Below are 26664 nucleotides of genomic sequence, written 5' to 3'. Positions count from 1 at the left end.
CTCCATTGCGCCCCTCTTATCTATAAACGGGTGGCTTCAACGAGGTGCATCAGTCAATAGCTGTAGACTATTATCCATTTAAAGCTTCTACTTCGAGGACAGGTCGCACTTACACGCTAAAGCACTGTTACCAGTCGGGATTACGACCACGTACTTCTCATCGCACTGCCATGACCAGCTTATGATATTTCTCAGTAAAGATTTGCCATTTCTCATACCAAGACAAATAATTATATGACAGGTAGTGGCATGAAATATCCTCCCACAAATTCCAGCCCTGAGCGTATGGAGCAGTACAAGTTCACTCTGGTGTTGCGCACGTCACTGCACTCGGCCTCCGGGGCAAGCCCCACGCGCGCCAAGGCCGCCGTGCCGACCTCGAACGTCGAAGCTTCAAACAGAGGCCTCTTCATTCAACACCTCATCACCTCCCGCCCACTTTCACAGCCCACGCTTTTCCGTGACATCACAGCAACACAAAAGCAGACAAAGCAGACAAAGAGGAGGAGACGACAGAGAATATACAACATGTCCGGATACCACCCGGATCAGAGCGCCACGCCGCCCGCGCCGCCGCCGAAACCAGGCAGCCACGAGGCGAGTCGCATGACCACGCCCGGCACGAGCAGCAGCTCCGTGCCTCCGCCGCCGCCGCCGCAGCACCCAGGATACAGCAGCTACAGCACCTACGAGCCGTCGCAGCTGCAGCAGGTGCAGACAATGGACGCAGAGGGCCAGGTGGGCGGCAGCGCCGCGCAACAGCAGCTAGAGGTGCCGCAGCCGATGCCCGACCCGGGCGAGGGCTGGCTGCCCGAGACACTGCAAGACAAACCGTGCGTTCTTGATTCTCCCTTGCTTCCTTTACAATTCCGTTCTTACGAGATTCAGTACTAACTATTTCGTTTTCCTGGCGTTTAGAATCCAAGACCTGGCCGCCATCCTCGCCAGCCCGTCGCTGCTGCAGTCGCTCACGCACGCGCCCGCCGCCGCGCACCCCTCGCTGGCGGCCTCGCACGCGGCGCTCTCGGCGGCGCTCGCGTCCAACGCGGAGCTGGCGGCGCAGCTGTCGGCGCAGGGCACCCGGCTCGCGGGCGCGCGGTCCGCCACGCAGGCGCAGCTGCTCTCGACGCACGCGCTGGAGCGGCAGTGGCGCCAGCGGCAGTCGGACATGGACCACGCGCTGGCGCCCTTCTCGCCCGCCGCGCTGTACCAGGCCCTCGCGCACGGCGTGCAGGAGCAGGCCCAGGTGTGCCAGGCCATGGAGGACAGCTTCCTGGACGGCGGGAGGGAGGCGGGCGGCAGCGGTGGAGGAGGAGGGGAGCTGCTGACGGAGAGAGAGGTGGCCGAGTGGGTCAAGGGGTATCGAGAGGCGAAGGTGCTGTACTATCAAAGACAGGAGAGAAAGGAACGGTGGGACGAGGGACGCGTTGGAGGTTGGAGATGAAAGGTATCAACGCGCTGAGACCGGGGAAAGAGCGGATGTTGGTATTCACGGCTTGTGCTGGGTATCTTGCAGGTAAATAATTCTAGTATCTGCGAAACTGTGTACATATTATGGCAGCGGCATCTACTTGTATTCTTTTCTTTATATTCAATACCCAAAGAATCAGTATATCAACTTTACATTTTCTTTACCTCGTCCCTACTTTTTTGACACCTTCCACGCATTAACATACCTTTCGTTTCACTCAGGCCTGCACACTGCGAAGCAACTATCAAACGTTTTGGCACGTCCTCGCAAGGGAGCAAGAGACGCTGCTCCTCGTCCGAAAGCAAAAGGCTGGCGAATCCTTTGCCGAGAGCACGAGAAGCTAAATAAAAGTAACGCTTATCATGAGAAATCATTATCTGTCGAGCTGGGGCCGTGCCGCAGCCAGCCTGTTGGCGTAAGAGAGACGGCTAGAAGACGCCAAAGCGACTTCTCTTCATATCTGGACTTCGCGGGCTGATGGGCAAGGCAAAAAGCTCGTCTTCTGTATCTGCCTGATCGCCTTTGGCGGTGGGCAAGTCGGCCCGGGCAACGGCATCGAGTGACATGGCCGCAAAGGAAGGGACAGCAATATCATTTCCGTCAGGTGACAAAGTAAGCGAGGGAGCATTTGCTCCCATAAACGTATTGGCTATGAATGGTCAACTGCTGCTATCTGATACGCATGTTAGGGCTGGCTTACCGGTTGGGCTGGGCAACAGGTCGTCTGCCGACGTGGCCAAGCGCAATCCTTTGAGTTTCTCGCCAAGACGGCCAGTGATGGGAGACCTTGGCGAAAGCGGCAGCGTCAAGCTGGGGACTGACGGCGTTAGAAAGGTCTCAATAATCCATTCCTTTTCGGAATGGGCCATTTGAAGTCCGACACTCTCGGAGTTGGTCCTCATCTCGTCGTCCATTTCGTGATCTAGTTCTCGTAGACGCTTCTTTGCCCATAATGTGTGAAGTACACCGCGCAAGCCAGGCTCCGCGTCAAAGCCTGGTGGAAATATGGCAGGTAGCGGCTTCAATATCAGGCTGGACCGGCCACGACGAGCGATGGTGACGGTCGGCGGTACAGGAACATCCTCGGGCAGGAGAAAGTACACTCGACGCTTGCTGCCGTCTTGATCTGCGTCTCGTGCGGGAAGCAGAGTTGACTTTCCCGGCCATGATACCTCCCAACCGGCATCCATGTTGGGCCCGGGGCCATCTCGAGGCTTCTCCGGAGTAGACGCCACGGCGCCGGATTCGGGATGCGGCGCGGCGGCCGCAGCATCTCGTGTATCAACAGTGGAGTCAACCTCTACCACCTCAGCGTCCGGCTGCCACTCGACCATGAGGATCTTGGTTCCCTCATCGCTGAACTCGAAGCGGGCCAGGTGAGCGGTAGCGATGGCCGGTGGATGGTCCGACTCGGCGGCATCAGACCGAGGAGCGACCGAGGCCGGATCCATGACCACCACAACTGCAACCGCTGCGGGATGGCGGGGTGGATGAGGAGCTCCGGGCTCGTGGGGGGTGTGAGCGACGACGGGCGCAGGGTTCAGGGTCAGAGAAGGTAAGAAAATAAATTGGCCGTACGAGAAACAATGTAGTATACGGACGGGGTCGTACCCGGAGAGTGCCTTCACAAGAGGCTATACGACGTGCAGCGTGTGCCGCAGCAGCTCGGCGCGACGGGCGACGGCGGGGGAACTTTTGGCTGGATGGCAGGGTGTGGTGACAGTCCCACAAGCCTGGCGGCCCGAAAAGGAAGAGCAAAAATGCGTGCTCGTGGGTGCGTAGACTGACTGCATCTAAGAAAACAATGATAGGAAAGCAAAGCGAAGCGGTGGTGGTGGGACGGAGCGAGACGCGGGCTGGGAGGTGAACTCTGTTCTTGTTGGTGAGGGTAATCGTGCGGCATACGCCACGAGAAACTGTAGAAAGAGCTTCGACTGCCAGACAAATCAAGGGCTGAGAGGACGGATCGGTGGCGCGGAGGTTCTGGCTGGGTGGAGAGAGATTACGAGAGGGGACGATGCTGGTAGGCTGGCTGGCTGTAGCTGGTACTGAGCGGGATGATGTGATTGGGGAGGACCAGAAACGGGCGTGGCGGGCCAGCGTTCACAAGGCGAATGCGCGTGTTGGTTTGACAGGAAGTCGGGGATGTAGAAGACTGCGGAAGTGGGCTAGAGCGATGATGGGTTGCAGTTAGCAAGTGATGGAAAAAAAAAAAAAATAAGGCAAGTTTCCAAACGTAAGACGACTGTACAAAAAAGAGAAAAAGGGCGGCATCTCGAGTGCGGTTTGCGGCTTCCCTTTGGTGCCTGAGACTGACATGTCTGATTGGGCAGGCTGCTAAATTTAGCTGCCAGCTGCCAGGGCAGTGCTGTTGACGGTCGTCTTGCAGGTGCTCGACTGCTGACTGATAACTTAATAGGCAGCGTGTTTGCACCTCTGTTTGCTTCTACCTTGTGCTTGCTGCCTAGGTACTAGGTACCATATCTGAGCTATCATGTCTTGCCGACCGCGATGCCGAAAGTCCTCCTGTACACTACATCGCTCGCTTCCCTTGATTATACAAATCTCGCCAGACGCGCGCATCGCGGGCGTCGTTCGTCTGAACAATTTGCATCAAACGCTGCGCCTGCCATCCACCCAAAACAAAACTCTGTACCCCACACGGCAGAGCAGGCATGAACTCGGGGTGTCGTTAGGTAGGTAGGTAGGTAGGAAGGTAGGCATGAACCAACCGTTTCCGCCGTGACAAACAAATCTAGGATCGATCAGTGAGCTGCCTCGCCTGCTAGACAGACAATGACACAGGTCAAGATGACCATTGTATCGGCCCATTGTGTGTTTTGCAATCCATCTCAAACAACAATGCCAGACCCGTTTTGTTTCTCTGCGTTTCTGGATTGAGGAAACCCCGCGTGGATGGCTACTGGTAGGCATTGCTCATTTTCAGCCGCCGCAGCACCGCCGACCCGTCCCCCGCCGAACCCACGGCCAATCAAGCACCCCCTCAATACCGCCGCGAATATCCCCATGCGGCCCCCAGATCGAGCCCAGCAGCGACGCAATTCGGCCCGGACGGCCCAGAGTGATCATGGCCACGGGGCTCTGCTGCCAGGAAGCCCCTTGGGCCAGCCCTTTCTTCACCTGCCCGAGTCGCTGCAAGAGAAACGGACCGAGTCGCTTTCTGACAACAACACAATGCCTTTGTCACCACGGACGGCGAGACCTGCATTGCGTCGCGAACGGAGTCATCTCCACAGATAATGTACTCGCTCTTATTTTCTTTTCTTGGATTTTTTTTTTTGGGTACCAAGCCCTGTTTGCCCCAGAGAGGCGGCGCCTTTTGGTCCATTACCCCAGCTTTAGCCGACGCACAAGTTGTCTGGAGTTGCCCCATTCGGACGCCTATTGCAGCTCATTACGTACTGAGTGCAACGACTGCCTACGGCAACTTCCATGAGGCCTTCCATTTTTCTGGGTACAATACAACGCTCTACCCGGTTTATTTCGATGCCGGCCAAGGCAACATTGAATTGGCGCGGGCAGCTTTTATTCAGTTTTTGAAGTGCCGAGTAATTTGCAAAGGAGAGACAGACGTTGACACGCACTTTTCTTCCAGCCATTCACCATCCGGCTACCCCCTGTCGCCATCTAAGAAATGACCAGTAGATCCATTGGCTGTTCCACCGGCGGCGCAGCCCATCCCTCTGCGGGCAACCATAAAGATGGTTTAATTTGCAACTCGCGATGGTGAGTTAAATCACATCTAATACGCCACGATCGGCCCTTTTCACAACACTCTGGTGAACAGGCCGCCGGATGGATCCACGTACCGACCAGGGGGTCCTGTTCTTGCGAGTTGCACAAGACCTACCAGTACACAAGAGAGCCAAAGTGAAGCAGAAAAAGAAAAATGTAAGAAGATGGCATGACAGTGAAACCACGTCCAAGGGTATGCCGAATCTTATCAATCGCAACCTGACACTCCTTCATCACTATTGTGCATGAATATTACATGGCAGCTTTGTCCTCTTGCCAGCAAAATAGAGACTCATTGCCATATAGAAACGGATACTTGTGCAGCCTTTCGCCAGCCATCAATAAGTAGGCAAGCAAAAGTAGATTTCTCACTCGAAGCACTAACACATGAGACGCCACCAAACACGATTAGGCAGCCCTGTGCGACAGGCATGGCATGGTCCATCGTAGCTCGACCTCCTCAGTCACGCTCAGCGGCTTTAGAATGACACAACAATTTACAGACGGGTCGCATTGGGCTGAAGATGATGCTGCCACATGCACATGCTCTCGTACGAATTGACTTTTGGGGGAACAGGGGGCAGCGCTGCAGCACTAGTCGGTGTTTTGGCAGCATGTTACAGTGCCATTGCAGCGAGGGATCACACGAGGCCAGAACACCAGTGTGCCAGCACAAACCGCATTTATAATAAAACTAACAATGGGTAGCGATTGGCGCCGTATCCATTCAACCGTGCAAGCCGGACCAACTATCTACGCCTTCAGGTTCACGCGCAGCACTGACTCTTTGTGGTGATTGCAGATGGGCTATCGCGTGTGGGCGTCACGTCGCAACCTCTGCTACCACCAGCGTAATCAGCTTGTATATACTGGTAGTCGTAGCAAGCATGCGCCCCCCGCCTCTTGCGTGCCTATGGGAGACGCCGAGGGCGAGGGCGGAAAAAGGAGGAGGTTCACCCGCTGATCTACAAGTTCATTGGCACGCAAAACGCTACATGGCAGCACGAGGAAGCAGATGAAGAAAGACGAGAAGACGATGGTCGGCGGCGGCGGCGTGGTCGAGTTTCCCGCGAGTGAGCTAGCAATAACGACGGGCTGCTCAATTTCTCCGGCTGCCAGTGGGTGGCGGGTGCGGAGAAAGGTTTTTTTATTCATGTCTTGAAGAGTTGTATTCACCTTTGATCGCCATGTGACAGGAATGCCAGGCGAGCCGCGGGGTGCAAGAGGCACACCATCCGGCTGATCGGAATGAAGGCTTCTTGTTACTTTTCGGCGGGCTGGCATAAATGCGTAGTATGAGCGCGTGCGAGAGAGAGAAGAACCCATCTGCTCTCGGTCGTAGGCAATGCAGCCACGATGCCCTGCAATACGATGCGCGGAGCCGGCGGAATGGGAGCCGGCCCTCGTGACGTGGAATTGTGGTTACGCAGTTTGAAGTTCGTGTCGATCCTCAAGCCTGACGACAAATCTGACGAATGGGAACTGGGGAAAAGAGGCCCGGTACTTTGCCGAAGCTTGTGTCATTGGGGGAAATCGAGATTTTGGCCGTGGTAAATTGAAAGGCAAAAGAACTTTGAAGCGATAGGGACCACCAGTCTCACCTTGGCTGTGCAAGTCATCCAGCGTACATCCAACGCTACAATGGAACAAGTAACGGTGTGATGTAGGATTCTTAGAAAAACCTCCGAAACACTGTAGCATCTGGCAAAACCTGTTGACCTTGATCTTCAGACCTTTCATGCAACCATGGTGGTGGGCAAACTGCGCAAAACGCGTTCTAGGGTCTCCAACACGGCACTTGCTGCGCAACGTCGCTCTGATCCAAGACCAGTGTCTCAACGCGTGCCTGGATGTGAAATAAGGGGAGGGTTACATGCAGTCGGAGCTTTTGCTTCTCGGTTCCTCTCTCCGGGGGACACGCCGTTGGCCAACACCTTTCTTTGACGCCATCGTCCTCTGAAGCAAGAAGAGCATCAGCTTGGCGAATGCAAGATAAAAAAAAAAAACGGATGAACTAAACTTTGGTTTTGGTTACGAGAGTACAGTCAGCTTAGGTCCGAATTGCGTGTGTCTTGCACCAAAAAGGCTCTCGCACACCGGATCTACGGCGCTTGAGACACAGGTTCCGACGTTGGCGGAGAACGACCGGAGTAGGGCCGCGCAAATGGTGGCTTGCCGCCCTTCTTGGTGACGGGAGGCTAGTCTCACGCCATTTTTGTCTGCCCATATCAAGGAAAAATTATGTTATTATGCGGCTTGGACTTTTTTTTCCCGTCATTTATTTCCTTGCTGTATCTTATTTGCGGTTTATCGGACGGATGCAGGCCGAATGCAGGTCAATTTGCGGATAGCAGGACGGTATCTCGGCGGCTCCACGAAGATAACGGAGTTTTCGGGGTCCATGCGCGAGAACAGGGCCGATGTCCCCGGTAAAAATAGATTGGCGCAGAGGAGAAAAGTTTGGAAAGAGAGGCACAGACTACCTGTAGGCTTGGAAAGAGAGTCCCAGGTGAGGCTCAATGCCGGATGTGGGTTCCGGGAATTCAATACCGAGAGCACGGCGATGGGCATGGTTCCGTCGGGAGCGGGCAGGCGCTTGTTGCGCCATCTTTTTTCTTTGATAACGAAGAGATGGGCCGAGAAGCTGCAGCTTGCCGGGCCGACGGACCGGTTTAACGATAACCTCTTTTTTTTTTTTTAATTGTTTTATTGTGCTGTCCTCTTTTATTGCAGGCCTTGACATGCTAGGTTTTGCCTTGCTGGACGGCCGGCCGTGTCAGACAACAGCAAGACTGTGTAGCAGACAGGAATAGCAACATTGCTCACCCCGTCTGAAGGGAGAGAAAGATTGAGCTAGCTAATTGGCTTAAAGAGCAACGCAGCGGCATGGTACGTACCGTACTGGCCTGTACTCATAGTCGTAAGCACTTTTCCTTGGCTCGACCTAACGGGTGGCAATGGGTGCAGGTACATAGGCGTGCGAGCTGCGATGGGAAGGCACCGTTTACCTTTGTGATGCATCAGATTCAAAGGAGAATATTATAGAATAACGTAAACGCAATAACAAGTAGATAGCGGCTTTAACGGGTTCCAATATCGTTATGCGGCGGGACTATGGGGCATGTGAGCGCAGGCGGTGTGATGGCGGCGTAGATAGATGCAATAATAAAGGTACCAAATTGTCGCTAACAAGGAAAAGTTTTCGAATTGAGAGACTGTCATGAACCTTGCGAGGCTTTGGGAGAGTTTCATATCTGCGGAACTCGTCTCGAGTAATGGAGCCGCAAAAGCTACGTTACCACCATATGGTGGTCACATGATGTGTATATTGCTTTCCCTTATAGAGCATAAAAACAAATAATACGCAAAGTGATTAAGCGCGTAGGCTTGATGCGAATGTGTACACCAGTTCATATATCTCTGTGGGCGGGTGTGAATTGTTGATGCAGATGTTACCTCGTGCGGGACTTGTTCCAGACAACGCGGTGGGCTAGGCAAGATAGGAGCTGGTTTCCGAGATGAAAAGTCCACATATGGATTCATGTTTTCCCTAATAATTTATCATCTTTAAAACTCATTATTTTTAATTTTTATCATTTTCCGTTTCCGTGCGGGAAAAGGCCCTTTATCCTCGTGGTCAGAATATCGATTGATAAGTGCAGCACATGCAAGGCTGCTGGTGGTGCCAGGGCGCGTGGTATCAGTGGAGTGCAATAAGCAAAGACGTCAATAATACTCCGAGTCGTTGGCGGAGCCAACGCCAGTAAAGTACCAGTAGCTAGCGCAGCAAGACAACGGCGGCGCATCTTTTGGCAGGAATCGGCCTTGTTCGGCTAAATTCCAGCAAGCGGTCGCCCTCGGGGGAAGACCCTTGTGAGACTGTCCGTGCAGCAGAGATGCATTCATCACCGGCACTGTGAGAGCCAACAGGGCTCCTCCACTGGCAAACAGGTACCGCCGCGAGAGGAGAGAGAAGGAGAACTTCGCCGGAACATCCCAATGTGGTCAAGCCGGGAAAACGCTGGCCAGACACTGTCGCACTGTGTTGGGGCAAGCCAGGTTCCTTTTCGCTGGGCAGGCCTGCGGAGTGGTACTTTTGGGGACGGAGATGGGGGACGGGGGAGCCTCTTTTTTTCTGGGCTTGGGGGGGGGGCCGCCTCTCGACGCACCCCCACTATTACGCCGGCTAACGGCCGTACCAGAAAGACATCTTGCGCTGCGCCCGCTGAAGAGGTGCTGTAACCTGGCGCTGGGGGACCGGCTTGCCCGCCTTGGGGTGCTGCTGCTGCTGCTGCTGCTACCCCCCTCTGCCCGTATCCCCACACATGTTTCTCAGCAAGGACTTCTAGTCTGCTGCAATCCCTCCCCAAGAACCTGCTTCGACTGCTAATCTCTGCTGGTTGGTAGCCTGGAAATGCCAGTGCACTCCCGCCATGCCTATCCCCACACCCCCTTTCGTCCTCCCCCCCATCTTCGTTCTCCCCTTCTTTTCTGCTCTTTCCCGGGCGCCCGCCTCGCCCACAGGCCGCTCTAGCCCAGCGTCCACCCACTCCGGTGCCACGCATTTTCACCTCTACCAGTAAACTTACTGGAGGCCTTGCTCGCTGCCGTTCTCTTTCATCCTCACATCCGCCAAACAACACGACCGCCGCAGAGAGGCTCTGTCTTTCTCCCCCTTCTCTAACCCTCTCTCTACCAGCATTTTCGCTTGCATCGACGGCGTGCGCCTCTTCTTTCGCCACACCCCCTCCCACAGATAGCGATCCGTTCCTCCAGTCTCACCTGGTCCTCTTTTCCTCTCTCTTACCTTCTTCGACACTCTCTTTCTCTCCTCCTTGCGTTTCTCTCTCTCCTCGACCAAACGTTCCTTTCGGCGCTCGACGGCCCTACTCGTCAACCTCAAAGTCGCATTGATTCGGCCATCGTTGTAACCGCCCGCTCTCCCCGCTCGAGACTGCCATCCCGGCCCGACAGCACCGACAACCAAAACCAGGAATCACACCGTCCTTCGTGGTCTCGTCTCTTATACATCCGCCGCAGCACTCCCATCCTCGAATCTCCGGGCCCGACGACTTTCAACTGTGACCGCTGCCGAATCGGTCTATTCCCTGCGCAGGGCCACCATGATCACCTTGGTCCTCTGCCTACAACTGTAACGAAGCGAACGTCGATTCGCCCACGAGCTGGCCAGCGCCTGGCCGCTCGTCAACACCCGTCACTAGACTCTTGATCCAGCATCTCCTTGGGTAATTCCGTTGCCTAGTCACTCGCTCAACCGATACACCGCGCTCGACACGTAACGTCGATATATCCACCATGGCCGAAACGCAGACCCCGGCGCACCCCGTCGCCATGGATCCTCCTCACATCACAGAGTTCGCCTCGAAGCGCTACTTTGAGAAGCTTAATCAGCTTAACGCCAATCAGACGCAGACAGAGACGGCAGAATCATCAGCAGCAGCCATCGCAAATGTGTCGACCACAACAGCACAAACTTCGCCGACCTTTATTCTGCCTCTACGCGAATCCAAGACCGCTGATGCTCAGCCCAAGCCTGTGGAGCAGAAGAAGGATAAGAGTCGCTTCTTCAGCATTAGACAGCGAGTCTCTCTACGACACTCCAAGACTGCTATCCCTGCCACCGCGCCTGCGCTCGAATCCGAGACTGTCGCTGTCCCCAAAGCCGCTTTTGTCGACCCTACCTCCAGCGCCATCCCCTTCGATCAGCTCTTCCTCGCCCTGCCGAACGAGCTGCAGGTCCAAGTCATCTCGTCCCTCCCACTCTCAGATGTTCTTAACCTCCGCCTTACCTCCAAACCGTGGCACACACTTATCACCCTCAACGAAGGCCCCATCGTCCGATACCACATCGAAAACCACATCCCCGCCTACGCTCTCCGCCTCTATCCCATCAATGACTCTGCCGATTACAACTTTCACACTCTATGCAGCATATGGCATCGTTTACATGTCGCCGCCAAACTCGCATATCTTATGTGCGAATGGATCACCAAGGACATATTCCTCCAGCAAACCGAGGCACAACGCAAAGCCTTTGCACCGCAACACGAAATTATGCGACGCCGACTTATCCCTCTACTCTTCACCATATTTCACTTCTTCGAGACATACCGCAAACTCCACCTCGAACATATTGCCGCCAACAACGGGCATGGGCTGCGACATGAACCGTACACCTTAAACCCCATCGAAAAGAAGATTATGGACATGTACGATGACCAAACTCTCCTCCGAGTACACGAAGTGTTTCCTCTAGTAATATCGTCCTTCTGCCGTCGTCTGCGGCCCCCAACATATGTCGGTCGTGTCGAGAGATCGCTTCGAGGTTACCTGCGCGAGAGACCTGCTGACGAAGTGCACGTTGCTATCCTGTGTCTCGGTGGCTTGCGGCAGGTCGAGAGATTGTGGGAAATCAAGGGATACAACAGCCGAAGAGCAGCAGTCGATGTGTGGTACAGCGGTCTCACAAAGGAGCCGATCGCCGAAGCGCAACCCAAAGCGCGTCTCTCGGGGTTGCGAGGGTTCGGACGGAAAAAGTCGACCAGCGGTGACCGCCCTGTGCATCGCTCATCATTTAGCGAATCTCTCCATGGAGTGCCCTGTCCATCCGAATCGATTGATCCCGCAAGCCCTGGCTACTTTGACCCCAACTGGGTCTTCCACACCAGCTTGGCCGCCGACGTTCCTATGGCAGCCCTGGAAACCGAGCAGGCCGACAAAATTCTCAACGACCTGCCAGTGCTGCAGCAAATCTGGCTCACGACTGCCGAAGCTCTCATTCTTGAACGCAAGATTGTCTCCCGCGCGCAAGACATTAAACGCAACCAGCAAGTCATGCTGGATCTGATTCGCCAAGATGGAATGCAAGAGGAAGACGAGTGGTGGTATGGACGACACAATCCAGAGTCTGTCCGACCACCGCCCGGTGCTGGTGCCGCAGAAGACGACGCGGACTAGGCGGATTCTTAAAAAAGATTTTCCAGCTTGGTCACGCCGGAGCTGATGGTTTGTACCACGCTCAAACAGTTTGCTGTCGACAAACGCTTCTGGTGGTACTTCAGAGTCTTGCAGCTCTTTGCTGCAGACATAATGCCTTTCGAAAATTTTGTTAGGCACCCCAAAAGAGGCGAGGCCTCTACAGTACTATTCACTTTCTGTTAAAATCAAAGGATTATGGACTTCCTTTGCCTTTCGCATACATCGGCGTTTTGTATTGCTTATTTATCCTGGTTACTTTCCGACGTGAACAAGAAAGTATACTGCCGACCTTGACCTTCCTTATCTTCTCATTTACGTCTTTCTTACATACACACCTTTACCGTCACCGTCTCTCATTTTTTTTCTTTCGTTTATCGCTTTCTTTGCATTGCTTGGATATAAGCCACACGACACGGAAACACTTGCCTTTTTTCATGTTGGGCTTGGGTCTTGAATTTTTCTTTTTAGCGTGTCAGTCTTTTTGTCCTCCGATAGACATGAGGATCAGAGAAAAATATCCTGGTTTTCTTTTTCTTCACTTTGGTGTTGTTGCTATGGCTACATTGTAAGCTTTGCTGAAGCTTCTTCTCTTTTTTCTCATACTTTTAGTATTTGGCTGTGGGACTAGGGAGGCTTGGATGACATTTCTGGGTGTAGGAACCTGGAACGGAATTATAAAAAAATACCAAATTTCTCAAACTATGCTGTGTTCTTGACTTTGGGCATGTACAGAACTATCTTGCTGAGGTTGATGATGTTCGTAGGGTCGAATGCTACGTTGCACAGGTGCATCTACACGACACGCGATACGTTCTGATCGGCGATAGTTGGGACTGGGTTGTTCAACGTCTTGTTAAACATCGCATCAAAGCATGACGTCCATATATATATCTCCGAATAATACACCGTTTGCCTAAGTAAAGATACCACACGTCCTCCATCGGATCAATGCATACCGACCGAGTCATCCCTCCATCCTTCCCGTTTTGAAACACGCCAAATTGTCCCATCCATCCCAGTTCCCGTATAATATAGTCGACCCAGAGATTGTTTGCAAATATAAGCCATTACGTCAATTCTGCAAAGCCTCCGAGGAACAGAAGAAGAAAAACGCCCCCGACAAATAAATAAATAAATAAAAGCAAACTTGGTATCTCGTCACTCCCATTTTTGTCTTTAAAGCAAAGCCAACCTTTAAAATACCAAGACAAACATCGCTTCCGTCCTAGGCTTGAAGAATGACCGCCGCGGGTATTAAATGTACAGCTGATGGTATTCTGATCGAAAGATCATCTAGCACGCTCCACGGTCATTGTCGCTGCTGCTGCTGCTGCTGCTGCTGCATCGATTGGTACATTCGATGCCGCGTATTGGCCTGATCAGCACTGTTCATGGGGTCCATTTGACTTGCAGAACCCCCAAAGGAGTGGCCTGTAGCATCCGGGACTCGCGCACCGGCCATGCCGCCATAGTTCATGCCCATGTAGTTCCGTGCAGCGTAGTTGGGGGGGAAAGGGCTGTTCATCGAAGGTGATGCCCCTGCAGAAGTCACCGGCGGAGCTCGTCCTGCGAAGCCCGCTTGACCCATGCGAGAGCCGTCATGGGTAAGTTGCACACCTTGGCTTGCCGGCGATGGCCGTTGCTGATGTTGCATAGCAGCATCACCAGACGGAGCGCGAACCATATGGCCTTGAGGAAACATCGGGCTTTTAACGCCGGTGTTGGCTTGACCAAATTGGCTAGATGGGTTCGCTGTTGTGTGCATATCCACGGAGAGCCGCTGCTGATTCATAAAGTGCTGTAACTGTTGCTGTTGCTGTTGCTGTTGCTGCTGTTGCTGTTGCTGTTGCTGTTGCTGCTGTTGTTGTTGTTGTTGCTGCTGCTGCTGCTGCTGCTGCTGCTGCTGCTGATTGTACATGATATTGCGGGAAAGGCTAGATCCTGACATGTCCACCACGCCTGAGGGTTGCTGTGGCTGATGGCCACCTGTAATTGGTGATTTGTGCTGCCCTGACTGCTGTGGAAAAGGCTGCTGCTGTGGTTGCCCAGGTTGCGGGATGAATGGCTGCTGTGACTGGTGCTGATGTACTGGTTGCTGGCCATATTGCTGTTGCGGTGGCAGAGGTTGTCCAGGACGGCTGGAAGGTTGAGTCCTCGCGGTAGGTTTTCGATTCGGCTGCTGCTGCGCCGGGTCAAAGCTCCCAGAGGACACCATCTGTTGAGATGGGCTCTGGAAGCTGGTGTTTTGAACAGGAGACTCGGACGAGGTCATTCTAGCCTGACCAACCAGCTGTGGAAAGACAGTACCATCCTTCGAAAAGCGCCTCCGTTTGCCATCGGGATCAGGGGCGTGCGCATCGTCCTGCTGAATTCCGGAAGGCATGCTTGCGTTCGTGACTGCCACATCAGATTGCTTCTTGTCGTTCTTTCGCTTTCGAGACGAGGCAGGGCTTCCATCCGGGGCGGGCTGCATCCCTATGGTGGTCCATCCACTTTGCGCCTGCGAGCTACTTGGTTCAATCATATTGGAGACACCGAGAGGGCCAGAGGAGGATCGTGCGCCATCTTGGCCTAAGGACATGGAATTGGGTATTTGACCCATAGGAGACATGAAAGAGTCTTGAGACTCGTTGGCATCTTGGCTCGGAGCCGTTTCTACACCGCCAGCAGCAGCATTTTTGGGCTTGTTCTTTGAGCCTTTGGGACGACCTCTCTTCTTACCAGGTGTACCAGAATCTGATTGGCCAGGCGTGCCTTGCTGTGATGGGTACATCTGCTGACTGGGCCAGGAGCCGGCAGCGTTGGCCCCTTGAGAGCCGTGCGGCGCCATAGGGTCGGCATCATTTGGCGGCTGGTCCTTGTTTTTTGGTTTGCCCTTGCTACCCTTTGGCCGTCCGCGGCCTCTCTTGATCGGCGCGGCAGGCGCGTTTGGGTCTTGGGCGGCGTCGGCAACCGCATCTCGGGTTTGCACATTCGAGTTGCCATCTGATTGGGCGGCCTTGTACGTTGATGGCGGTGGTTTTCCAGACACGGGCGGTGTCTGGTTCTGCGCCGCAATGAGATTCGGAGGACCGGAGGCCGGCGGTAAGGACGAGGAGCGGTCGGCCGAAGCAGGAAATATCTCAGCCAGCCAAGAGACAAATTGCGAGCCCGATCCGTTAGATTGATGACTTTGAGGAAAGTGAGCCCTTGTGTCCGGAACAGGAGCACCAGGAATGCCTCCGAAGAAAGCAACAGCTTTGCAAAGCTGATCCGCGATGGCGCCGGGATTCACAGAGCGCAGCAAAGTGAGCAGGCGAGCTTGTTCGGCCTTGGCTTCCTTTGGAGCCAAACCGGCACCCTGGACGGGACTAGATGGATCGGCATCGTGAGGCTGCCAGGCGAGCTTGGAGCGCTTAACTGACTGATATCCAGCCTGGTTTGCGATTCGAGCGGCGGCCTCTGTTCCCTCGCTGGTGCGCTTGGCGGCGTCGTTGCGCGTGGCCTTTTCGGACCGGCCTAGATCGATATGCATGACAGCAAAGTTGCCATTTTTGTTGTCGGCCATGCCCTGCAGCTTGCTGGGAACAGGATTCTTGACGCGCCCGTCGGTAGTTAGAAATGACGTCTGTCCATTGAAGTCGGCGATGTCTGTAACGGAGGAAACGGAAGAGCAATACGTTAGCTACATGGGGTGCAGCGAGACGGGGAGCGAGGGGACGGCAGAACTGGACGTACGGCCATGCGAGACAGAAGCCGACTGAGCCTCGCTGTGGGAGGAAGACGGCTGATGGAGGCTGGGAATCGGTACGGTGCCGGCTGGGGCCGGGCTTGGGTCGGGAGCCAGCGGGCGAGACGTTGTGGGCGGCGCGGGCGCGATGCGAGAGTGGGAGCTGAGTCGGGTAGCTAGTCCATCAAGTTAGGCAGTGCGGGACAGACGGACAAAGGAAGGCAGGTCGCGAGACGAGCATGCGATGATGAGGCAGCGTGAAGAGGGAAAATTCGATGTGACCGGGGGAGGGAGCAACCAACGCGAAACAGAGGCCATGGCTCTAGGACGGATCCCGGTCTAACGCGACAGCCCAGCAAGAACCCCCCCGCTATAATGATCGCCTGAGCCTAGGCCGGGAGCCTGAAGGTGAGCTTGGGCCCTCGGTGGCTAATCAGAGACGGTAGGCCCAGTTCGCGGTTGATGATGTGTGACCGCGGGCAGGGAGTCATGCCATTGCGCGGGAGGAGATGCCAATGGCAAGGTGGGAGGAGCAGCGGCGGCTGTCGTGTTTTTTTTTTTTGTGGTGTGGCAGGCTGACGAACGACGGGTGACGAGAGAGGAGCAGGTGCAGCGCTCGGGCAGGGGCCAAGAAGAAAAAAAGAAGAAAAAAAACAGCGGCTGGCCAGGCTTGCCCTTGTTCGTTTTGCGCTGGAGCGTCTTCTCTCGTCCTTCTGTATCCGGCTTATGAGTAAATACCTTAGGTAGGTAGGTAGGTAGGTAGGGAAGGCTAGCAGCAGCTAGCTAGAGCCCGCCAAGCGAACCGGCATGAGAAAGCTTGTGCAGTTTTTGCGAGGTGCAACGGAGCCGAGCGGGGACACCCAAGGCCATTGGGTGAGGCTGGGAGTGGCGTGGCTGGTGCTCACTGGCAGAGGAAGGGGCCTTTTTACCAGTACTAATGGTGATTCGTAAATCGGTACAGTTGGACACCTGGCCGGTGCGTGGTGAAAATTGACGCTGGGGGCTGAAAGCTGTGTGGTTGAGCTGACCTCTGCGCCGGTAATACTGGTAATATCACCAACTGGCGGGCAGGTTGGCGGGCAGGTTTGCGGCATGGCTCAGTATCAAGGTTGCCACATGGAACCCCCGCCACAGGCCGTGCCACACCAAGTTCTTCGCTCTACTGCTACGTGCCTACCTAGGTAGGTACAGTGGGCTGTAGGTACCTAGGCACGGATACTGGGGACTGGCACGACTGGTAACTAACGCTCTCCGTAATAAACTTCATGCCAGGCTGTCCTAGTTGCCCCACCTCTAGCTACAGCACCACTGCTGATTGGCAGCCAACGCAAGCTACCTACCTACCTGCCAGCGGCTCTCGTCATTGTCCAAGCTTCATTCCGTTCTGCGACGACACTCGACTCCTTCACTCACGGACCATCGATCAGTACAATCTCCCCACGCCGCTCTCGGTTGTTGAATTTGCGGTTCGAGCCGAACTCTCCTCATCCTTCCCGCGGCCCGTCCGTTTCGTCTCATCTCTCTGTCTTCGCCCAACTGCAGAGCGACACGATGTCGGCCAAATACGCTGTAGTCTCACTACCCCTCAGCGCCTTTGACTCGAGCGACCGCGAGGATGCTCTATCGTCTCTCCGCGGCACCGTCGCCGAAAATGGCAATGTTGTACCCTTCAAGATCCCCGACTTCAAAATTGGCACACTCGACGGACTGGTGCAACACGCCGATGACCTGGCCAAGCTTGAGGCCAACTGCGAGGTCGTCGTAGCCAAGGTTGCCGACTCTTTAGGCTCTGTACTCGGAGGCGACCCAGACCGACTGGCTTCCTACAAGATGGTCAATGATAGTATGCTGTTCCGCTTGCAATTGTCCTAGATGACGCTGATGGATAATGCAGAGCCCACCGACCATTATATCAGCAACTTTAGCTGGAACAAGGTCCGATATCGTTCTGACAAATCTCTCAATGAGCTCATCGATACACTCCAAAAGGTTGTTCTCGCCTAGGCGACTCTCAGGATGTGCCCTTGCTAATCCCTCAGCAGGAGTTGGTAACCGTTGACAGCGACGTCAAGACCAAGTTTAACCAATACAACGCTGTCAAGACAAACCTTGCTTCTCTGCAGCGAAGACAACAGTACGCTGTTCCTCCACGACTGATTTATATCTTCTAACATGAGTAGGGGAAATCTCGCGACCAAGTCCCTGGCCCCCATTGTCGACCCCTCATTACTCGTCACCGATTCGGAATATCTAGAAACCCACCTGATTGCCGTGCCCAAAAACTTCAAAAAAGACTTTCTCAAGGAGTACGAGACGCTCGCGCCTATGGTTGTCCCACGTTCCTCTGTCGAGATTGATCAAGACGACGAATTCATCCTCTTTGGCGTCACAACGTTTAAGAAACACAGCGCCGAGTTCCTGCAAAAGTGCCGTGAGCAGAAGTGGACGCCTCGCCAATTTAAGTATGTCGAGGGTGGCCGCGAAGAGGAGCAGCGCGAGCTGGATCGTGTAACCAACGAGGAACGCAAGGTCTGCGGCGAGGCTCTGCGCATGGGACGCACTGGCTGGAGCGAAAGTGTCATGGTCTGGATGCACGTCCTGACACTACGGGTATTTGTCGAGGCAGTCCTCAGATACGGTCTGCCTCTGGAATACTTGTCGGCGTTGGTCAAGGTAAGCTTATTGATTGCCCATCGGGTACACAAGCAAAGTCAAACTAACACGGGCTAGACAACAACGAAGCAGTCGGACAAGGTCAAGACAGCACTGGACAACAAATATGCATTCTTGGGTGGCAATGCCTTTGGGCGGGATAAGCGTGGACGAGTTACAAAGGATGACGCCGCATTCAGCTCAGAAATGGCGGCGGCAGGACTGGCGACAGGCGAAGGCAATGAATACACGGCATACGTGTACTACCAGGTGGAATTTCCCTAGTGTCCGAGTTGGAGCATGAAGACAACTGTATTGTATGGCGCGTGGTTATCGACCTGCGGGTCATGCCTTCTTTTCAATTTACCTAGACGATTCGATTGCGACGCCTGTAATCATGTGGGATAGAAGACACCAACCTTAGATACCTATGCATGCTGCGTACTTCACCTGGGCAAGGTTGCCTGTTGGGTTAACTAAAGACCTTGGCTATAGATGCACGTTGTTGGGGCTGTGTTTATCTTTTTTCTATTACACCTCTATTACACCTCTATTCTAACCTCTAAGCCATCAATCCATTTACTTTGTCTTGATGTAGCCCTTGTCGGAGAGCCACTGTGTGATTTGGGCGACGCACTCCTCGACGGTGTTCTCGTGGGTCTTGATGGTAATTTCCGGGCTGGCGGGCTCCTCGTACGGGGCGGAGATGCCGGTGAATTCCTTGATCTCACCGGCGCGGGCCTTTTTGTACAGGCCCTTGGGGTCGCGCTGCTCGGCGACCTCGAGGGGCACGTCGACGTAGACCTCGACAAAGGGGATGGGCTCGTCGGCGCTGCCGGGGGGCACGGCGGCGTGCAGGGCGCGGGCCGAGTCGCGGTCGGCGCGGTACGGCGAGATGAAGGAGGTGATGGCGATGGCGGACGAGTCTGCAAAGAGCTTGGCGACCTGTGTGGATTCGAATGTCGTGTTAGACCGCTGGGCAGTTTTTGTGTTTTGTTTTCCCCCCTCCCGAGTGCGGGCTGCAAGCCAAAATGTCGCACAGCACGAGCGAAGCGGAGGGGCACCCCGAGAAGAAGGCGAAGAAGAGACTTACCTCGGCAATGCGGCGGATGTTTTCATTGCGGTCCTTTTCGGAGAAGCCTAGGTCCTTGTTGAGGCCGAAGCGCACGTTGTCGCCGTCCAGGCGGTAGGCCGTGATGCCCAGGTGCAGGAGGTGCTGCTCGAGGGCCGTGGCGACGGTCGACTTGCCCGACGCGGAGAGGCCCGTCAGCCAGAGGGTGATGCCGCGCTGGCCGCGGAGCTCGGCGCGCTCGGCGCGGGAGAGGGACGGGTGCCAGGTGATGTTGCTGGGGGTATCATTGCCTCGTCAGACTTTGTATATCTTCGTGATGGTGCGCATGTCACTGGCGATTGCGGGGTGGGAGGGGAGGGGCAGCACGTTTCAACTTACGTAGCCATTGCGCCGGACGTTTGTGTGATTGGAAAGAAGGTATGGATGGGGAGAAGAAAACGAGGAGATTTGAATTGTGAGAGAGGAGAAAACTGGATAGTAGAGCTTTCGTGCCTGGAGATGTAAAGCTGTGCTGTGGGTTTGGGCTAGCTATTGCGTGATGGAGCGCTGGAGCGCTGGAGCGGCGTAGTCAGATGGTGTAAGATGAGATTTTTGGGGATGACGCCAGGAGAGAAGGGGAAAACCGTTTTTGATTTTAGATACTGCTTATCTCTAGTACATGATGATGCCGTATTACTACCGCTGTATAATCTTACATGCCCTCCAGTCAATTCATCCCCGGTGTCCGGTGCTCAACTGCCTCCGAGTAACGGGAAAAACTAATTTGGCGCACCGATGGCGACATTCCGACGCACCGAGGATCCGTTCTCCACATACATTCGCATTGCTACCAGAGCTACTGCGAATACAAGAATGATGAGGAAACATCACAAACAAAAGAATGGCTGACGAGGAGTTTCTTACCCGGTCATGATTTATTATGTAGCTAACAAGCCACTCTTTCTATAGTGGAGCGGCATCTGTTCGGATTCTGAAGACGGCGACTCCAACACGGCTCTCTGGTGACTAATGCTGCGATGCCTTCTGCGAAAGTGTGTATGTATTTTGATATATTTGTACATGTAATGAGTTTTTTCCCTCCCGATTCTAGTATTGCATAGTCTATACCCGCACCGTGTAAATATGCACCTGTATCCTCTATCGCAAGAAAGCAAAGCCGCTTATGAAACGGAAAATCAAATGTAACGGAATAGGGCGTCCTTTTTAAGCCTCGGTACAAGGCAATGAGCCAGGCCGTGCGATGGTGGTCGTATTGGCCGGATACCAGTCTAGAGTCGTATTGTATGCTGTGCACCAGCTAACAGTGCCAGGATCTGGTCTTTGTCGTGGCGAAACATTACTGGATCTTCGGCATCATCTACAGAACATTAGCAAACTAGAACGTCAAGTATACCACCAGTCCTAATTCCACTTACAGCAGCGTGCTTGGGCGACACAAACATGGCTGTGGCCTCGGCAAAGATGATGGGCTTGGCGCCCTCGTCCTGCAGCAGCTCAATGTGGCCCTTGACCCAGGCCTTGCGGCCGTCGACCTTTGTCGTCGTGGCGCGTAGCACCAGGAAGCTGTCGGCGGGCATGGGCTTGCGGTAGTCGATGTTGAGGTTGGCCGTGACGCCAATGTTGTGCGGCAGCGCGCCGAAGCAGCAGCGCGCCAGGCCCTCATCCAGCATGGTGGCGATGAAGCCGCCGTGGACGATGCCCGGGTGGCCGCACAGCTCGGCGCCGACGTACGACACGCCGACGAGCGACTTGCCGCCGTCCTCGGTCCACGTGAACGGCGGCACCACCATCTTGCCGGCGCCGAGCAGCGCGCCGCCCGTCAGCGTGTGCTGCCGGTACGACGACGGCATCTTCATGTGCGGCCGTGACTCGGTCATCTCGGGCCGCGCGCGCAGCTCGGCCACCAGCGGGTGCGCGTTGATGGTCGCTTCGACGCGCTGCGTAGCCTCGTCGCCGTGGGCCGAGGCGTGCGCCGCCGCCCGCGCGTTGCTGTCCTCGTCCGAGTAGAAGCCCATGCCGGCCTGCGTCATGGTCTGCCAGGTGGCCGCTGCACCAAGAGTCGTGAATATGAGTCCGTAGAGGGCGATTCTGCCGCCTGAGTTGCTTCGATGGGGAGAAGGAGGAGGAGGAATGGTTTTCGAGGAAGCTGGGAGGAGCGCAAAGAGGTTGTTTGTTAGCAGGGTATTTCGAAAGGCAAGGGCAATCCCGTGCGCAAAGCAGAACTTGGCATATAACTCTCCATCTTGGCAGACTCTTCTCAACAAATTCTCACAAAAACTCCGGTGCCTACTTACCGGACGTGGAGCTGGCCTCGCCGGCATAGCCTCGTCTCGCGCCGCCGTTTCTGACTGTGGATCGAGTCGCGGCCTGCGCGAGTCGTCGGCCGGACTGGACAATTCGCTGGCTAAACATGGTGACGGTCGCTGAGGGATCTGGTTCTGGTGATATGGGCGGAAGAGAAGAAAGAAATTGTATCTTCAAACCGTCCAGCCTCGACGCTTACCCTGGCTGACGGCCGTTTTTTGATTGGTCTTGGAAAACTGATTGACCCGAGGCAAGTCGCCATGAATATTTTGTGGCGCAGGGACTTCCTGCCGTCCGGACGGACCCACAGCGCTCGTCGGACTTGTTCAAGGCATCGCTCTCCGTCTTATCCGCTCCCTGAAACTAACATCCCTTTCTTGGTGGGTATTGAATAGTAATACATTCAATCGGTTGAGCGAATGATTCGTCACTCTCAGTTCTGCCTTGGGGACTAAATTCGCGGCTCCTGAAGTAGGCGCCTCGCGAAATCTGTTGAATGGGATGCCACGGCTCTGCCTAAGAGGGACGAGTACAACTAAAGAAGTCCTGTTGCAGTAAAAATGACATCACGCTATGAATAGCGCCAGTAGGCGGGTCAAATTACTCGAGCTAGATGTAGAACGGAGCATTGCTACCAAGGAGCAAAGTGCAACAGACCGTAATAAGGGTTGCCGGTCTAAACGCATTCACTCGCAGGTACCCGATGAAGTATATCGAGTGGAAATTGAAATTGTTGTTTGCATATCCTCACATCGCAGCCGATAGAGCGACCGTCATTAGCAATCATGAACTGGTTAAACTGAGAAGCTAATACTGTGATGTGGATAAAGATTGTTAAAATCTTGCGAGAATCCCATCTGCTGCCACTATGTATTCGCCATCGACACCAGGTCTTGTTCTGCTTCCTCTAGTAGGCAGCTGGAGAAGTGCTCCTCAGCGAATAGTACAAACGGCTTCTCACTTCCTTGGCCCAAAAAAAGGCCACACCTAAGCTTTCTTCGCCGCGATAAACAAGTGCCTCTCAACATTGAAGCCGGCCGGCCGAAACTCGTGACGGTCGACAGCCTAGATAAGAAATCCAGCTTCCTGAATGATGCGGGATCCTTGCCAGGTCTCTTGTAGCATTTAGCCGTGCTTCGGCTCGGGTAGTGACAAAAGAAGACATGCCTGAAGGGGAGTAAGGATTTTGGGTAAGATTTTTTTCCTAGAGCAGACAAAATGACAATACCAGGTGTGCAGATTGGGTCCTACATAGACCTCTTATGATACAATCAGCCCTGATGAAAGATGAACAGAGCGCGTTGAACAGCTACTTGGGACGTACGGAGCGGGGTATCATGGGGAATCGTGACTGATTAAACCATTTGTCCATGCACACCAAACTTATGTACAATATCGCTTTTAGCTTGTCTTGTCTAAATATCCTCCTCCTCATTTGCCAAGAGCTCTGCATAATCATCCACCGAAGCAAACGTAGGCAAGCCCTTGATCATCTTGCGTCTCGCCGACTTCTTCTTGTTGTCTTCCCTCCTGCTGTCTTCTTCCTCCTCACTGTTTTCGTCGTTGAACTCTACAAGACCGTCTGACCCGTCTTCGTCGCCTTCAATGGAAACGCCACCGTCCGACTCATCATCATCCAGAGACAAGGCCGGTGATGATCCGTCAAGAGAAGCCATTTCTTCCTCATCAAAGTCATCAAAGCCTTCGTCCACATCGGAACCATCGGCATCAATATCAGGCTGAGCGTCCACCAGTGCTTTCCAGACTTCATCTTCACCAGCTTCTTCCTCTTCTTCATCGGCTTGCTGAGCTCCAGCAGCAGCCTTCTTCTTCTTGTCTTTGGGTTGTTTGCCAATATTCTGGAAGTACTCGTGGAAGAAGACATCTTCAGCAGCGACATCTTCAGCCTTCTTGTTCCAGAATGCTGCGGAGTTAACTTGAGTGCCGGCTGCACCAGCACCACGACTGCCCAGCCAAATATCACCAGCGTCTTTCGTGGCTCTGAGCGGCTGCATGATAGACACACCCTTGGCACCGTCTGTCGATTTGGCATTGCGGTAAACAAACTTGTCGAGAAATCGAATGAGAGAGTGGCTGTCGAGATCGGGCTTTTTCATCTTAGCAGCCTTGTCCAGAAGTCCATTCGCAAAAACGGTGACAGATGGATGATAATGCGTCAGCATCGGAATCATCTCCCACAAGCAGCTTCTCTGGGCGTTACTATGTTCCGGGTTTCGCTTCCTGCCATCGTAAGCCGGGCGCTGGATATCATCCTCATCATCGTCGAAGACCGATTCTTCAGGCTGCTCAATGAGTGTGGACAGGTCAGGGAATGTTTGGCGGAGATGGCCAATGACATAGAGCAGCCCACACACAAACGGTGGCTGATGCAGAACAGCGATTTGTAGCATCCTCTTGGCAAATGCTTTTACGCGGCGCACATCAACATCGTTCTTCAGGGACCGAAGCAAAAGGTTGAGATACAGAGCTTGCTTCGAGGACGTGACAAGGCGAGGATCCAAGAGAGACTCGTAAAGTGTGCGATAGAAGCGGTCGGTGGCTATGCTTCTTGCGAGGGACAAGTGCTGAATCAACAATAACGCCTGCATCCCGGTGTTGAAATTGGCAGAGTGGGCAATTCTAAAGAGCGTGTCCACATGGTTTTCCAAACTGGAATTTATTAGCATCTCAGCAAGGAACTGCGAGGAGAAAGGAGTACTTACATTCCGTCATTTGTACCAACGAAGGGTGCCGCGCGGTTGACACCAGTCAATAAGGCAGAGACTAGCTTATCAGCAGCCTCTGCCTCCGGAACCGCTGGCATCACTTTGGCTGGTCTTCCGCCCTTTCTAGGAGGCCGGCCTCCAGGCTTGCCAGGTCGAGCTTCTTTCTTCTTCTCCTCGCCATCCTGGGCTTCGGTTTCATTTTGCAACGGGATACCCAAACTTCCCGATTTTAACATTGCGACAAAGAGCTCAAAGTATATGCGAACAAGTGACTCGGCAACTGCGGGCTCTTTACTGCTCAGGATAGTCTGATTTAGGGTGTTGATGGCGTAGTACTTGGATCGGGAGTCCTGGGAAGGGTGTAGTAGGATTTCTTGCTCCACGGCGCGAACAATTACAGGCTTCATGCCGGGGTGGGAATTTTGCAGCTGCAGGAGAAGATACGAAACACGAGAAGCAATCTTCTTTTCCCTGTCGCCAAGCTTGTTGACAAGTAGCGTCAGGAGATTGGACTCTTGTTCAGGTTTCTCTTTCAATAGGGCATAGACGAAGTCCACTGCCTTGATGCGTGAGTACTCAATCTCGTCAGAGCACCAGCCCTCCAACAGCTGGATAATCTTGAAGTATGTGGCCTTCAGCCAGTCTTCGAAGATCCATGAAATCAGATGCTCTTCATTGATCTTTCCGGGGAGTGGTTGGTTCGGGGCCCAGGCCTTAATGGAGTGCTTCTGGAGCGTGCCGAGCAGGCCCGGCTGAGTTTGGAAAGTGCGGAGACGTCTGTCGGCGGGTAGAAGAGTGCCAGGGCCTAGCAAATCGATCAGGGCGCCAATGGCACCAATAGCTTGGCCTCTACTCTTTTTAGAAGCCAGGTTCATGAGGCCATCAAACGCGCGGAGGTTGTGCACAGGAGACTCTTGGATAGCAAGAGTAAGTGCAGAGACTTTATCAGTCAAGGTACCAGAGGCCATGATGGTAGATAAGAACTTGTGTGAAGCCGAGGCAAAAACACTTGTTCGATATTTATCCGCATCTCTTTCCAGAAAAGATTGAGCGTGTTGCTTGAGAGCTTGGATAGCGGGGAAAAAAGGACCGACGTCGTCAGTGATGGGAGAGGGCAGCTTCGCAAGTTTGTAGGCATGCCAGTCGGCGCGGGGTTCAAAAGTCTGTCTATTACGTTAGTGGTCAGATATGCTTCTCTTAGTTGTGGTTCACGTACCATATTTCCCATCTTGCGGCTGACGGGGGCCTTTTCCGCTACTTCCTCATCATCTTCGTCATCTTCATCCTCCTCGGCTACCTCTTCACTCTCCTCTACAGCCTCGTCCTCGCTAGCCTCTTGAGGCGCAAATTCGGCGAAGCCTAACTCCTTAGACAGAGCTGCTAGCTCATCTCTCAACTTCTTATCCACTGGGGCCTTGCTCTCGCCGACCACCTCATCGTCAGAATCGACGCCGTTGATCAGCTCAAGGTCGTCCTCGTCACCACCCAGTGCCAGAATTTCCGCAAGAAGAGCTTCTTGGTCAGTCTTGGTGCCATTCGTCGCGGGGACAGCGTCAGAGCTGCGCTGCTTCTTGGTCGTCTGGGCAGGCGAAGCATTCGTGGGCGGTCGCTTGCGCTTCTGATCGTTGTTGGTCAGGCCCTGGTCAATTCTCGAGGTAAGCTTTGCAAGAGCATCTTCGTTGAAAGACAGACCGCCGCGGGGGCCTTTTCCTTTTTGTTTTGACTTCGCCATATTTCTAGATGCGCTGCAAAACCGAGGAAGGCGTCCTGTTGCAAAATTTCCAGAAAAGTTGAATGGCTTTCGCAAGCCCGACTTGAACTTTTTTTGCGGGTCTCTGAGCAGGCCCACTTCGAGGCGACTGGCTGGGCTCCACCGTACTGTACCTGAACTAGTCGCGAGACCTCGACCTCTATCTCATCGCGCATTCGTCTCCAATTGGGCTATTGCATCTGCTGGAGATTCGGGAGTGTCTGG

The 26664-nt window shown here is 54.1% G+C and overlaps 10 protein-coding genes across 10 annotated transcripts; 3 read left to right on the top strand and 7 right to left on the bottom strand.

The window, feature by feature from the left end:
• Positions 1-234: 234 nt before the first annotated feature.
• LMH87_012081 (uncharacterized protein) lies at positions 235-1444 on the top strand (the record flags this gene model as incomplete). Its single annotated transcript, XM_056201329.1, has 2 exons — positions 235-833; positions 919-1444. 2 exons carry the CDS (start codon positions 235-237, stop codon positions 1442-1444), a joined length of 1125 nt encoding a protein of 374 aa, XP_056053093.1.
• Positions 1445-1489: 45 nt separating this feature from the next.
• Positions 1490-1845, bottom strand: LMH87_012080 (uncharacterized protein; the record flags this gene model as incomplete). Its single annotated transcript, XM_056201328.1, has 3 exons — positions 1490-1509; positions 1572-1583; positions 1677-1845. 3 exons carry the CDS (start codon positions 1843-1845, stop codon positions 1490-1492), a joined length of 201 nt encoding a protein of 66 aa, XP_056053092.1.
• Positions 1846-1899: 54 nt separating this feature from the next.
• On the bottom strand, positions 1900-2922 carry LMH87_012079 (uncharacterized protein; the record flags this gene model as incomplete). Its single annotated transcript, XM_056201327.1, has 2 exons — positions 1900-2120; positions 2172-2922. 2 exons carry the CDS (start codon positions 2920-2922, stop codon positions 1900-1902), a joined length of 972 nt encoding a protein of 323 aa, XP_056053091.1.
• A 1082-nt stretch (positions 2923-4004) lies between these two features.
• LMH87_012078 (uncharacterized protein) lies at positions 4005-4561 on the bottom strand (the record flags this gene model as incomplete). Its single annotated transcript, XM_056201325.1, has 3 exons — positions 4005-4151; positions 4204-4226; positions 4483-4561. The coding sequence occupies 3 exons, from the start codon at positions 4559-4561 to the stop codon at positions 4005-4007; spliced, it is 249 nt and encodes an 82-aa protein (XP_056053090.1).
• A 5982-nt stretch (positions 4562-10543) lies between these two features.
• Positions 10544-12205, top strand: LMH87_012077 (uncharacterized protein; the record flags this gene model as incomplete). Its single annotated transcript, XM_056201324.1, has 1 exon — positions 10544-12205. One exon carries the CDS (start codon positions 10544-10546, stop codon positions 12203-12205), a length of 1662 nt encoding a protein of 553 aa, XP_056053089.1.
• A 2213-nt stretch (positions 12206-14418) lies between these two features.
• Positions 14419-16253, bottom strand: LMH87_012076 (uncharacterized protein; the record flags this gene model as incomplete). Its single annotated transcript, XM_056201323.1, has 4 exons — positions 14419-14456; positions 14534-15856; positions 15944-16111; positions 16238-16253. 4 exons carry the CDS (start codon positions 16251-16253, stop codon positions 14419-14421), a joined length of 1545 nt encoding a protein of 514 aa, XP_056053088.1.
• Positions 16254-17486: 1233 nt separating this feature from the next.
• LMH87_012075 (uncharacterized protein) lies at positions 17487-18872 on the top strand (the record flags this gene model as incomplete). Its single annotated transcript, XM_056201322.1, has 5 exons — positions 17487-17778; positions 17830-17924; positions 17978-18069; positions 18116-18608; positions 18666-18872. The coding sequence occupies 5 exons, from the start codon at positions 17487-17489 to the stop codon at positions 18870-18872; spliced, it is 1179 nt and encodes a 392-aa protein (XP_056053087.1).
• A 294-nt stretch (positions 18873-19166) lies between these two features.
• Positions 19167-20045, bottom strand: LMH87_012074 (uncharacterized protein; the record flags this gene model as incomplete). Its single annotated transcript, XM_056201321.1, has 3 exons — positions 19167-19532; positions 19681-19933; positions 20038-20045. 3 exons carry the CDS (start codon positions 20043-20045, stop codon positions 19167-19169), a joined length of 627 nt encoding a protein of 208 aa, XP_056053086.1.
• A 950-nt stretch (positions 20046-20995) lies between these two features.
• Positions 20996-22071, bottom strand: LMH87_012073 (uncharacterized protein; the record flags this gene model as incomplete). Its single annotated transcript, XM_056201320.1, has 3 exons — positions 20996-21016; positions 21075-21805; positions 21954-22071. The coding sequence occupies 3 exons, from the start codon at positions 22069-22071 to the stop codon at positions 20996-20998; spliced, it is 870 nt and encodes a 289-aa protein (XP_056053085.1).
• Positions 22072-23378: 1307 nt separating this feature from the next.
• LMH87_012072 (uncharacterized protein) lies at positions 23379-26421 on the bottom strand (the record flags this gene model as incomplete). The annotated part of the gene is made up of 3 exons (XM_056201319.1): positions 23379-24633; positions 24687-25852; positions 25906-26421. The coding sequence occupies 3 exons, from the start codon at positions 26419-26421 to the stop codon at positions 23379-23381; spliced, it is 2937 nt and encodes a 978-aa protein (XP_056053084.1).
• Between the last annotated feature and the right edge of the window lie 243 nt (positions 26422-26664).

This window comes from Akanthomyces muscarius, chromosome 4 (assembly GCF_028009165.1).
Source record: "Akanthomyces muscarius strain Ve6 chromosome 4, whole genome shotgun sequence".
NCBI classification, from domain to species: domain Eukaryota; kingdom Fungi; phylum Ascomycota; class Sordariomycetes; order Hypocreales; family Cordycipitaceae; genus Akanthomyces; species Akanthomyces muscarius.
Note: the sequence above shows the minus strand (reverse complement) of the source record. Positions and strands in the feature narration are given on the sequence as shown.